Genomic DNA, 14,155 nt, shown 5'->3' with positions numbered 1-14,155 from the left:
GACTGCTATGTATTCTATGCTAAGATATGAATTTAGCAGCCCACATGCCTCGAACTGAATATGCTACTTACCAGTATGCATCTGTTCTTGGCATGTAGGGCTGCTAACATTCATATCGCCCACCCTCCTCCCCGGTGCCTGTCGCAGCTGCAGATATACTATTGTATTCAATCATTAGCATGGACATCCTTTACACTTTTCACTCCATCTTCTGCCACAATGGCGAAAAACAATCTGGGGATGGAGCCGATGCCCATGCGCACTGTAGTCCAGGGGAGGAGCCACCTATCTCAGGATACTTCGAAGACTCTTCCAGGACAACAATGTGCGATCATCCGGACCCAACACTAGGCGGCGATCTAATGCTAAGATATGAATGTTAGCAGCCCTACATGCCAAGAACAGATGCATACTGGTAAGTAGCATATTCAAAATCTTACCTTGAGGCCAGGTCCCGCATCTCTGCTCCTGCTCTCCTGCCTCCAACTCCAGGAACAGTAAGCAGGCAGCCAGGCTCTCTCCCTTAAGCCAATCACAACGCTGCAAGCTGTGTTGTGATTGGTTTGAGTGCCGTGACACAGCCCTCAGTCAGGGGCTGGAGAGGTGGGCCTGTTCTCCATCCAGTCTGCAATACAGTCTGCTTGGAGAAAGGGGAAAGTGCGCATGACTGGTTTGGGCGGCCCAAGAGGGCCTACCAAACAGTCATTGCACACTTAGGACTGGGCAAATCACTCCTCCCCTGCTCCGAGAGCAGAGCAGCACCGCCTGCCCGCAAAGCAGCAGGACACGAAGCATAAAATGATAATAACTCCAAGATATTATCATTATATGTTTCTACTTGGCACTGCTTAAAAGCAGGGGGGCGACGGTCCTCCGCCGTAGTGTAGAAGCCTCCACTGTCTCCTACTCGCTCCCTATTTACAAATTTGCGCGCTTTATATTTCTCATTCATACTTACAAGGCGCCTCTCACCCTTGGCCCCGCCTACTGGAACAAACACGTCGGCTTCATCATTCCAACCAGATTACTACGCTCAGCCAGCCTCCGATTAGCTCGCAAAATCTGCAGAGCTGGTGGGTGAGCTTTCTCATTCATTGCTCCTAAAGTCTGGACCGACCTCCCTCTGCAAATCAGAGCTGTAGGCTCGCTCCTTCAGTTTTGCAAGAAACTCAAAATCTGGCTCTTTAACTGGGCCCCAGCCAGGACCCTGAACGTCCTTATTGGCACCAGGATACATCCCTAGGATACATGTGTACTTTACAAATAATTAGCACTGTATTAGCTACGTTTGTGACATATTAACACTGGGTATGTTCTGTGAGGCCTCACTGATTAACTTGTTTGTTCTTTTCTGTTTACAGAAAAAAACACAGAGCTGTGCAATGTCATGATGCACCTCAGAAAAATGGCCAATCATCCTTTGCTTCACCGCACTTATTTCACAGCTGAGAAGCTGAAGATCATGTCAAGACTTATGCTAAATGTAAGAATGAAATTCTGATTGTACAAGTGTTTCAGAGCAACCATCCCTCTAATTATTTTTCATTGCGTGTGGCAAAAGTGTGTTCATATGCTCCCTTGTCATGGCTCTGAGCGGAAGAGTATAACAGTGAGCCACAATGTAGCAGATCATAGGTTTGAGGAGGGGGTGACCATTTAAGATTTTTTTTAACCATCATCAACATAGAGGTTGCTTTGCCATCTGCTTGTAAGAATGATCCATTTGTGCAGTGTAAATGCTTATTTTAGGCAAATAGAAGTGATTCTAAAAGTATTTATAGCTGATGAATGTCAACACTGAACACATCATTGCAACACTGATGGTTCGGTCTCAATTGTGAGTTGATTTTATCCAAAGTGGCCAACTGAACAGAAAGGGAGGGGAAACACCACATCTAAAGTCAGTATTAGCTAAATAAAATATTTGTAGTGTCAAATGGTGATTGCTATGGTCACTTACTGCTAAATTCATTTGAAGGGCTTTTTCTCTGTTTATCTCTGTCTCCTCCTGAAATACGTATGGCTGTCTGTGACGAACAAAGGGAAGCAATGAGGAGGAGATAAAATGAGGCAAGAGAAAGAGTAGGATTGTGTAATGCAGAGATAGAGGGAAACAAAAGGAAGGGGAATAGAAAAGGGGCAAGGGAGATGACGGTGAAACAAGTCAAAGATAAGAAGAGAAGACATAACAGCACAACAACTTGCATGCTGAGATTTTTAAGCATATACTTGTTATGTGAAAAACTGTAAGTCCCTGCACACAAAATGCAGTTAGAAAAAGCTGGCTGAAGGTGTTACACATGAGATGAGCTCACTTAATAGCACTTGAGTTTCTATTTTATTTTGGACTATTAAGTAGGACTGCGCGGAGTTCACGGAGTTCCGCGTAGTTTCCCAAAAAACTCTGCCACGCTACGCGGGGTTCCACAAGTGGCAGAGTGCGTTAAGTCCTGCTGTTCCAACTGATTTTTAGCCTGGGTATTTGTCCTGTGCTGGAAAATCAGCATGAACAGCACCATGTGCATCGCAAGATGGCTTCTTCTTTCTGCCGCTCCAGTAGATTTTGTACTTGAATGGAAGCTTCCTCAACGCGAACGGATGGTTTCACAATGCGGGAGGTCACGACCATCCATGACCCCCTGCATTGAGAAATCTTGCTGGGAGGTGGTCCAGCGTTGGATTTTTCTCGCTCGCGCTCACCAACTTAACATTGGCGAGCGAGGAAAAAACTCTGGTCTGCTTCGCAGAGCGGACTTTTTCAGATCTCTGTGTACTACGCAGAGCATGGAAAACTCCACGAGCGGAGTTTGCTGCTCAGGCCTACTTGTAACAGACAGTGTTTGAAGTCTATTACATCAATTTGTTTCATTTAAAATGCAGAGGATGTGCCAATTTGTAATCTTCTACCCTTTGTCATGGAGAGTTTTAAAGGTTAATCACACAATTTGGGATAATGCAGCTATTGCCTTTAAAGTGTAGCTGCATGTTAACACCCAGTGCTAATGGGCAAACAATGACAAACATCTAATACTAAAGGATATATCAAAGTCTTCATGCTGAGGAAAATAAGAAATACTACTGGAGTTATTCAAACGTAACCAAGGAACCCAACGACTCACCAAGGGGGTTCAGTCTTGAAAGAAAGTGAACCTTCTGTAGTACAACCAGTGTGTATTGCAACAATAAAAGCTGGTGCTTGGTTCCTGCCTATGCTTGGATTTCACGCATCTGTTCCTAACTCACCCCAGCTTTTGCCAAGAGTTGCCAAGATTTCAGAGCACTCCTGCTCCCACACCCCTGTCTCAACCATCCTGCCTTAAAAAGGTGTAATACAGGTGCAGAACAGCACTCTCGAAGCAGCCAGTGTTAAAATACAATAAGCAGGCACGTGGCTAAGAAACGTTTGTGTGCGCCACAGCCACGAAGCAGTGTTTCTTCATTGGCCCAGGGAAAGTCATGGTGTGTTTTGGTCTTTGGGTGTGTACTACAAAATGTTACTGAACACGACATCTGCGCCCGATAGTCTTTTATAAATCTATTTAATTCTTGCATTTATGAAACTGCCCATGCACATTTGGACTTAAAGGCGTTTCCTTTTTAGGTCTCGCCTAGCGATGCAGCGCGGCTGCTTGCTTGGTGAGTTATTGTCGTTGCTTTTTTTTAGGAAGGGAGACAAAACAAGGGCCGTGGACAGGAGTTGTGCACGCGTACGCACATCTCCTGCCCTTGTCGCGGTGTTTTAGCAGAACACGCGCATGGTGCGCTTCCACTCTGACGGCGACAGCTTTTCGCCGGCGTTTCAGCAGAACGCGCGCTTTCCACGCTTTCACTTTCTTCTACAAGCAGTGACAAAGGCAAAACGTTGAAGTCTCTCCCAGCAGCCTGTTGCCATAACTCACATGGGGAGGACCTATGCCAAGGCCTGTTTCTTATTTTTACAGAAGTGAGCATTGTGGACGCAGTACTACAGGAAGCGACTGCAGGGTTAGATGTAAGTAGGGAAATGAACTGTAAAACGTGCATCATCCTGCCTCGTGAAAATATATGTTCCAAGATCCCATAGCTGAGTCAAGTGACCTCATAAGCCATGTGATCAAACCCAGTGGTCCGATCAGTCGGCAGTAAGAGGCAGGGCCCAGTCCAGGCCTCTGGCTATGTTGGTATGTATTCCTTTGTATTATATAAAATGACATTAGAATTGTTTTCAAAATGAACATGCGTTGTCTTTCGAACAGTTATCACTTATTTTCTGAATCGGAAATATCAGTGTGAGCTTACTTGAGCTCCCCACATTTTTGCTTCTCTACACCTTCTTTTCGTATTCCACTGAGGACTGAAAACTCCTATTTTACTGTAGCTCATCTTCGCCTACCTGTAAATTGACCATTCCTGCACCAGAAATGCAACTACCATGAAACTGAGGTGTTACCCGACCAAATCTGCTTATACATACTTGAAGTGCTATTTTTATTAATGTGCACGGTCCCTACAATCAACAAATCAAAGTAGACTATAATTTAGACCTGCTAATGACATCACTCGCTCTCTTGAAATACAAGTCCCAACATGCACCATTTTGGCTCTCGTTCACGCACACTCTAGGGCACCCACAATGCCTTTACCTACTGATACACTCAAAACAATGTCGGGACCAGGAACAATAGCCAGCACCCTGCACAGCCGACAGGAATCAGGAAGTCAGATCAGTTTAAAGGTCAGTTGTAACCTCAGGGCATAGATACGTGTCCATAGATAAATGTCCCCTGTGCATGTGCGCAGAAGAAAATGTTAAACTCTTTGCCTTTATTAACCATCCCCTTTATGTGCTGCGACCTCTGAAGTGATGATCGTGTCTGCATACAGGTCCCCAAAGGGCATGCAGCCTAATTTTCTCTCATCCTCTAAAAGAAATTAAAAGTATAATTTTAACATCTCTGTGGGGGTGACCCATGTGTAACATCCCACAGGTAATAGGCAAATAACCGCTGCTACGAATATTCTTTGGTCACTGGTATTATAGACTACTTGCATTGTCTCTACTAGGTATACTGCCTCTGAGACATTACAGAAACACTGGAGTGGCTCTCGAATGCGCTGCATAGCAGCTCCAATGACATCTGCAGGATTATTTTTTTGTTTGTTTTTTAGGCGGGGCCACAGATAAAACCGGGGCTTCCTGCAAAGGGCAATCGTGAAGTGTGTGTGTGTGTGTATGTATATCTATATTATATATAGAGATACACATGCATATAAAGTCACATTTTAACATTTACGTGCCACCCCGTAGGCTCACGTATTTCCTCAAACAATCGTATATGTGCAGTGAAAGGTGGCAGGAGATATCAAGCATTTGCAATGCAATAGGTCTCACATTTTAGAAGCTTTGGCCAATTGGTACTGTAAATGACCATGCCTTTTGTTTTTGCAGGTCTTTTAACCACATAAATTAAAGGCATTGTCATTTACAATGCCAATAGCTCAAAATCACGCTATTGCGAGACCTATTGCATTGCAAATGCTTGTTCTTTTAGAGATTAGTTGGATTGCCCATCTGCATTTTTTAAGCCTCTTTGCGCACCCGAGTATTTCAGCGTGCGTCATTAGGGAGGGCTGTGCGCAGGCGCGCAGTCATAGATTCAGTGTGTAGGTTGTTAATTTGTGTGAAAACTCAATTGAGGCATGTTTTATCTTGTACAAAATTCTCAGAAGATGGTCTGCACCCTTCAATAATCTAGTATAAATATTGCATCTTGCAAGTAAAGATCTTATTCAATATACATGATTTCAGTATTGTCAGTTTTCCCAAGAGACAGTAAACGGAGGCATCCTCAATTCTGTTAAAATCTTTATTCAATTTTCTTAGTTAAAAATGCAGATAGCCAACACGTTTCGTCCGTTACCGGACTTCTTCAGGGCTGATTGAATTTCATAAAAGTCATGATAATAATTCCTTCCGCATCCACAAACTGGTGTCCATAAGAGAACAACGATAAATTCACCTTTAGTATTATTCGGGCAAAATGTAAAGCCGCAGTATTCTAGCTCCCAAGTCGCCGTGTGGTCATCTGGTTTTATTTTGTAAACTGATTTGTTCTTTGCAGCCTGTGTTTGATGAACCTTCAAATGCACTACAATATGCATGCTTTATAGGACTGCAACAAACCGATTTCTTCGAACACAGTAACCTACCATCAAGGTTTCCATACTATCTTTATTAGATTTTAGTTTGTTTGTTAGGGGCACTTGTAGCTGAATACTAGGTTTGTTTTGCTGGTCTGTCTCTGTGTTTTTATAAATCTCAATCTTTGGATGAGGAGGATTGTTTTTCATTGAATGGTTCAAATGTTGCCAACATTTCGTGTGTTAGTTTAAAAAAATAACCGAGACAGCTATAGGTCACCTTGCATTGCTCTAATTATGCAAGTTTAGATTTGGCTTAAGATGGTCTGCATACAAAATAAAAATATCAGTGGAGAAGACATTAGTTTCAAGTTGCAATTGCTTCTACAGTGCTCCGCGTGCAATGACGTTTTAATGACTGTCATTTATATGTTTTCATGGAATCTACATCATCAGTCATGCTCTTTTACAATATATTCATTGTGCTGAGCAGATTTCGGAGCACCTTTTTAGAAATAAACTCAAACTTGCAATTTGCTTCTCACTTTCTTTTTTAAACAGTGGCAATTGCTTTCTGAAAATCAGATTGTTCTTTAGCTCTGAGAAACATGGATCACCCACATTGCTCAACATCTAGACCACCATCTCGCCTCTGTTTTTGACTTGGTCATGATAGCATCCTAGAAGGCCTTCACTTTACTTTTTCGTAACACTCTCAAAATGATGCCAACCTGCTGTATTTATTAATCAATGGATGCAGAAGACCAATTAGTCTAAGTTAAGGGGACCAATAGGCGGTCCAGAGCCAAGCATACAGCAGTACAGTAGTTTAAATTTGCATATATTGCAAAACCGATTAGATCGCGCCATTCTGGATCCCTCCCCCAATCAAACAGCAGCATGTGGCACTACTTGTGAGGTTGTTTCCATGTCGATATTTCTCATAGCGGAAGAAGCGGCGCGTTTGGCAGGGCTAGCATACATTGAGGTGGAATGCCCACGTGGCTGAGCATGTTGTGCCCTCAGTACTTTTGATTCTGTTCTTGATGATTAAACCACAGCTGCCTATCCTTCGTTCACAAAGCTGTCAGTTCCTTTCCCTGGAGGGAGGACTGTGGGCACTGAAGCGGTTTTCTGCCCTTGCCAGTTTGCAGTGTGGCGCTGGAGCTAGAATGTGGTAAAGAGAGCCGGACATTCAAGCCGTCCTCTTACTTGTCTTGCTCTTTGTTGTCTGAGCACACGTTCTCTGGTGCCTTTGTCTCTGTACTCTGTGTCTTCCAGAAGAGAGGGCAGTTGTGGAAGGTCATTGTTTTGTCTTTTTGACAGACGTTTACTCAACCACTTCCTGTTGTGCAGGTTGCTGATGTTAATAAAGCAAACTGAACTGGGGTGGCGAAGTGAGTCAAAGAACGATGATGGATTCAACCTAGATCTGTGACTGTGGTTGAGTGTCTGAAGTGTCAGCACTCCGTCCATCATCTCCTTGTGTTTGCTGATGTTAATAACCTGTTTTAGCGTCACGTCTACAGTTCCATTTCTTCTGCAATTCTTAGTTGTCATTCAGTCATTTCCTTGATGTTGAGTTCCCTGACATCATGGCTAATGACATGCCATTTAGGGAGTGTATTCAGTGTGTTAGGATTCTGTCACGGCACGATCATTTTTAATTTTCAGAGCTATTGGTCATCTGGGTTGCTGGCTGTCTAAAACCTGGCTAACCTAGGCAAGTCTACTTCTTACTTAAAATTATATTTTTTCCGAGTTGCCACTCATATACCTGGGTCAGCGGTGGTAGCATCTGAACAGGAGCTTTGACCCACAAGCTTCACCACCTTGAAGGCATCTTTCATCACATGGACACATTGCTGCTTCTTCAATTTGGTTCCTCCTCTCAAATCGCTAATAGTTATAGACTCCCCTTCTTGACGCTGGACCCTGATGTGCTTCTTGTGGGATTCCCCACCACAACACCCCGCTACCTCCCCGGTTTTTGTACTGGTGCTGTTTTTCATTAATCTTCCAAGAATTCCACACCTGGGGCACCAGGTTCTCCTTCTCCATTGCCTGCTGTAAGTTGCTTGTTTGTGTCTCTTTCTCCTGTCTTGTGCCTCGTCATCTCTCTTGAAAATATTAACGTTATGAAGTTTCCAGAATGCATTTACAGTCAATTTGAAAATTACATTCATAGTATATAATTAAAAGAAATATTCGATTTTAAGAGAAATCTACACCGGTGCATGCATTACATTTTTATCTTAATATATACTTTAATATTGTTTTTAAGCGTTCCTAATTTGACTTTGCCTTAGCCGTTCGTTGGCCATGGCAGGTCCAATTTGCTTTGACATACTCGCTCAAAACAATGCAGGAGCTTATGCTCTATCAGAGGGAAGCAAACCAGCATGGTCAAAAAGATGGATGCAAGTTAACGCTGAATCCATATATTCACTTGCATTAGTCTTCCTGAATTATCTTAGTGTATATATGCATTTTGCTTGTGTAGCGATAACAGGGTGCTTCTTATCGTTTTCCATTGCAAACCACTTACGAATATACAAGTTGTAACTTGGAAGTTTCACTGGTGTTGGTAATCCTTCAATTTGAAACATTCCTACAAGTCTGAACATAAAACGTCCCCTCATTTTCATATTTGAGAACTATCTTGCTTTTATAGTTTGACATGCTGTCAAACCTCGGGTCCAAATCGTCGGTTATAAAATGTTATGATCTGAAAATTTGTTTCTTGAGGGGGAAATCTGAGCGCATGCCACTGCTCCATTGACAGCCACTCCCAGCGACAATCTATCTAAATAAACTACTACAGCTGCTTTGAGCATCTGGAGCATTTTTTTCTGCTGTAGGTAGGAGTGCTCTGAACATCCATTTTCCATCCTACCGTATAATTTGTTTTTGCCAAGAATATGTGCACATGGTTTGCCTTGCATACCAATCGCCTGTTTTTGGCGTGTCCTCCATTTTCTCGCTTTTTTTGTGAGAGAAAATGGTGCTTTTCTTGTTGAATCAGTGTATTCAGAATCTTTCAGCCTTTGGTTGAAAGTGGATCAGTCCTTTATGGTCCAGCCCTTTATGCTTGCATCATTTGTAAATGATTTGGGAAGCATCAGCAGAATAATTGATTTGCTTTGTAGGGATATAACTAATATGGTAGGACAGGGCACACAATTGTTGTTTGGATGTCCAACACCAGAGTATCTGTTGTCATAGGCTCACTGCAGACCAGGAGGGATGTACCATCTCTACAATTACCTACGAACTGTAAATGATCTCTTTTTTAGTCTAAGGGTGCCTTTCTCATCGCGCTTTTTTGCTCTAGATAGACGTTTAGAATAATTAATGGGATTCGTGTCAATGCGATCCCTACTTTGAAAAAGACACTGAAATCCATAGCAGGTGTCTGGTTTATGTAGGAAGTTTAAGTAGGTGTCACCAAATATTTGCTCAGTGTATCTCCAAACTGGTCTGAAAAGAAAGCCACATATGGTCCTCACCACGTGGCTTTAATTCGATGAGAAGACGGTAGTTGTCCTCTCTTAAAAGGCTTGGGAGACGGAAACCTACATGACCCACCAGTAATCCCACTGCTACATGTGAGTGAGGTGGCAGTGATGGTGCACGTTTCCTGCAGCAGTTTTCAGTGTTGTGTACTCTGTGATAGAAGCATAGTCTGGAGTTTGACCCAGTTGTAACAGTGTTCAGACAGCGGCAGACCTGCCTAAAATCTAGAGCTTGGCCCGTGGTGTTGCCAGCTTTGCTTTCGTGGTCACTGGCTGCACCACGTCTCTGTTCTTCATTGCTGGGATCTCTCTGAAAACAAAGGCTACATCCCAATCACTAGGATCTGTTTGTTGAACCATATGCAGAAAGCTATTTTGTCTCAGCCATAGCCGATAAAATTAGTGCAACCACCAGTCTTTGCTGCCGTGAGTTTCATTTTGGCGCTTTAATCCCCTAGAAGACTCGTTTTATGATGTGTACTGCCGCTGCAGATCCAGTTTCCCCCGTTGGTTTGCTACTTGGAACAGTTCTTCCCGGTACTCCATTTCCCCACTTGAGCCAAATTATGTTCACCTATTTCCGGAGGTCATGGGGCGATTAAAAGGACCACCTTGATTAGTGAAATGGGAGATGCACAGCAGAAGCTTCTTTTACCAAAATGTCAATCTCCAGGGCACTTAAGAGTGGCCTTGCAGTAAATTATTAGACAGTTAAATGAAACTGTTTCATGGCAACTAGGCACACTCATGAATAAAATTGGAAAGTGAGAGTTTAATACGGGATACTATGTAACTTTTAAGGTGTTGTACCTATTATCCCCTAGGCTGCATTTCATTTTCTTAACCTGTGCCAGTGAATAGTCTTGATTAGACCTGTACAGTTATGTTTCGAAACAAAGAACGGGGAAGTACATTCGGAAGGAGTCTGGCATCCTTGAGAAATTAGTCATAACATTTAAGCGAATATGCCGGTTCATAAAAGGGAGGTACCGAACAGTGTTTTAAGTTTTCAGCCCAAAAGTCCTTATTTTAAATACAAATATTTCAGAATAAGGTAAGCAGTTCTTCCAAATAGACATGAAGTGTTCCCATTGTTGTTATTGCTCGTCATCTGTCGTGCATGAAATCCAAAATTAATGTGAATAAAGGTTTGGTTGACATTTTCTTGATTGAACATATGTCGTTCTCACAGCCTAGAACAAACGTGTACTATCTCGCTTGGGAAAAATAACAGAGGGGTCTGTTCATGTGAACAGGACGACCTCTGCGTGTGTTTCCTAGACACAGTTCCCCTTTCTCCTGCCCTTTCTCTAAAAAATGTATGCAGTGAGCTGGCGGTTGCTGCTCATAAGTATCCGCATGGGTTCAGAATCCAAACATCGCTATTCTGGCAGGTTAGAGTAGATTTGGAAAAAGCTTGGCAATTCCAATAATACACTGGAAAAGTAACTTGTTTTACTCACTCCACTCCCCAGTCTTCTAGCTGAGGGAACGAGATTTGCATAATGTAGCTTTGCTGATGGACATACTGTGTACTGTACTGCCATCTAGCGTTCGATCTGGAATAATGCATGTTGTATTTTTCAAAGTTTATTACTCAGACACCATAGCTGGCCCTCAAGTCCACGGTGACACGGATAGTAAAATCATACCGACAGATACCGTTCCTGCGTTTTTCCTAGAGGCGTTAGTTACTTAGGCTAGAATTTAATTAAGACATTTACTGACCCTTAAATCGGGCGTGTCTCTGCTCAGACACCCTCTGAAGTGAGTTGAGTAACTCCAAGCCAACGACCAGGCCAAAGCACCCAAGAACAGACATTTGTAATTACCGTATCCACACAAGTGAAGCCCTTTTCCAATCCCTAAGTAGAAGTGATGGTTCTAGAACAAAGATAACTGTCACCACAGCAGTTGTGAGCAACGCCTCTGCCTCTTCTTTAAGTTTATTTTTTATTTGTTTGATTAATTAAAATCTTACAAAAATGTGACCTTAAAGAAAGTATCAGCATCAATACACATTTATACGTCATACAAATAGTAAATGACCTTAAAAATAATTAAAATAAAGAAGTAAAAATTATAAACTAAATGACATTATCTTTATGACCTTTAGCAATCACATTTAAAATTTTTACAAAAGCAACATTCATTGGTAGGGCATTCGGATTTAGACAGGCCATTACTGCTTGTCTACAGGTTCTTATGTTTCGGGCATTGAGCAACCTCCTGAGGATTAGTCTCCTTTCTGGGGCTATAGCAGGGCACAAACATACCAAGTGCACAATGTCTTCTTTTCCCCCTTGCAAAGTCTGCATAACATATTGCCCTCGTTTAATTTCCAGGGTGGGAGATGACACAAACCTGGCCATACACCAAAGCGTGCTCCTATAAATGTTCGCTTACTTTGGGCTGACCATGCCGTATGGAGGTAGGGTTGGACTAGTTTTTTTTTGTAGCCATTTATGAACCAGAATAGGAGGAGTAGGCCCAGATGCAAATACTCAGAGGGCGAGGAAGACATGCCTGGGGCAGTTGTCCACTGGTCTCGCCCCACGTGGAAGGAATAGCGACCCATCAAAATCTACTTTCCAGAGAAACGTCATCATGCCATTCAGTGACATGGCGTGCTGATTTTGCGTCAGTGGCATGCCCAGGCGGGTGCTTGAAGAAGGTACTATCCTCGTAGAAAAACTTAAACAGTGAATACAAAGCAAACCCTTCCTTTGTTAAAGACCGTACAGGACAGTTGCACAGCTCCGGGAAAGACCAGTTCCCTTACAACTGCCTTAATGTGTGCAAACTTTAGAAACGGGAGTGCATGTGTGATCATTCGTGGGTTCGGCCCCCTCCCCACAGTTAGGTTTAATAATTATGAACCAGAAAGGGGATGTTTGCACTCTTAGAGTTACATTTGAACAAGTGTCCATTTTGGGAAAGTAATAACCTCAAACGATATGTACAATAAAAAGGAAATAGCGACTAGGCTGGAGATCTGTTGGCTGGATTTGTTTAATCTCATTCTTTCCAAGTCAGAAGAGCTGAGCCTTGTGAAACCAAAACAAAAGGCTGTACCACAAAGCAGGAATACCAATTAGCTACCTTAGTTGTGCACTTTGCTCACAAATGCTCTCATAATCCAAAATTACAAATTGTCCTTGCTTGATACTGAGAACAATCTCATTGGTGCCTGAGGAGCAGTGATGGGTTGATGAATTGCAAATTCCTGAGCCTTAACCCCTTCGCTGCTAGGCCTTTTCCCCTCCTGTGCTGAGGCTTTTTTTGGCGTTTTGGAGTAGTGCGCGCTTAGGCCCTTGTAACTTTTGGACCACATAAGGTATCCACGCCAAATTTGCGTCCTTTTCTTCCAACATCATGTGGATTCTAAAGGCGCCCTGGGTTTGTGGATTCCCTTGGAGGGGGCCCAGAAATTTAGCAAAATATAGTGATTTTTTTGTTTTTTTCAGAAAAATGGGAAAAACGGGCTGCAAATGAAAGCCTCTGGGTGTTTCCCTGAAAATGGTATCACAAAAAGGTTTGTGGGGCTGAAATCTCCATTTTCTCAGCTTTCAGGGAATGACAGACTTTTGTCAGAGAACCGAAATTTTTCACTCAGTTTTGGCATTTTTCTGGGACATAGCCTATTTTTGCTATTTTTAGAGCTTTCCACCTCCTTCCAGTTAATGGTAGAAATGAGTTTGAAAGCAATAATGGATCCTGGAAAGCTTTACATTTTCGAAAAGTAGACAAAATTCTGAATTCAGAAAGGGGTCATTTGTCTAAATCCATGAAGGTTTCGTTATAGAAACTAACAGTTAGATATTGGAATATTTGAAATTTTGTTGAAAAAAACAGCCTTTTGTCTCAACGTTTTCACCTATAACTTTTTCTAATTTTGACAGCTCTTGGAAAGCAATATACCGTTACATCCGTTAGACCTTCCTGGTTGTGGGGATATATAGGACTTGTAGTTTCACCAAGAACCCGACGAACCCAGATCCAAAAACTGAGCAGCAACTTGCAATGGTATTTTTTCATTTACTGGGTATAGTGCACTTTGTCTTGGAAAATGTATACATGGAATAATCTGTATGAAAGACACCTATGTATTTCTGAATTGGGTACAAATTATAGACTTCAGAAACAGTATATAATTGCACATTTTCAAAGTTGGGAATACTCATACTGGTCATTTTTCATAAAGATTTTTTTTTTACACAATGTCTTTCATTCAAAGGGAGAAATGCATGAAAGCTCAATTGGTAATAACAGTTGATTTACAAATCTGAATTACCCCAAGTGTCCCGATAAAAACGGTACCTCACTTGTGTGGGTCGGCCTTGTGCCTGCGACAGGAAACGGCGGAAAATGCAACGTGGTCACACCTAAATTTAGCAGTTACAAATTGACCCTTTTTTGGCAAAGTGCCTACCTGTAGTTTTTGCACCCTAGCTCTGCCGGCACCTAGGGAAACCTTGCAAACCTATACATTTTTGAAAAGTAGACACCCAGGGGAATTC

At 42.4% G+C, this 14,155-nt stretch overlaps 1 protein-coding gene across 2 annotated transcripts in view; it reads left to right on the top strand.

Annotated features, from left to right (window-relative positions):
* The window catches only part of SMARCAD1 (SNF2 related chromatin remodeling ATPase with DExD box 1), an 809,617-nt gene that overhangs the window by 651,063 nt on the left and 144,399 nt on the right, over nt 1-14,155 (top strand). For both annotated transcript variants that reach the window (XM_078676227.1, XM_078676228.1), the window contains exon 19: nt 1,362-1,483. In XM_078676227.1, coding sequence (XP_078532353.1) covers nt 1,362-1,483 — 122 coding nt within the window. The remainder of the gene's footprint in view (nt 1-1,361; nt 1,484-14,155) is intronic.

The sequence above is a fragment of the Lissotriton helveticus genome, chromosome 2_1 (genome assembly GCF_964261635.1).
Source record: "Lissotriton helveticus chromosome 2_1, aLisHel1.1, whole genome shotgun sequence".
In the NCBI taxonomy this organism is placed as follows: domain Eukaryota; kingdom Metazoa; phylum Chordata; class Amphibia; order Caudata; family Salamandridae; genus Lissotriton; species Lissotriton helveticus.
Note: the sequence above shows the minus strand (reverse complement) of the source record. Positions and strands in the feature narration are given on the sequence as shown.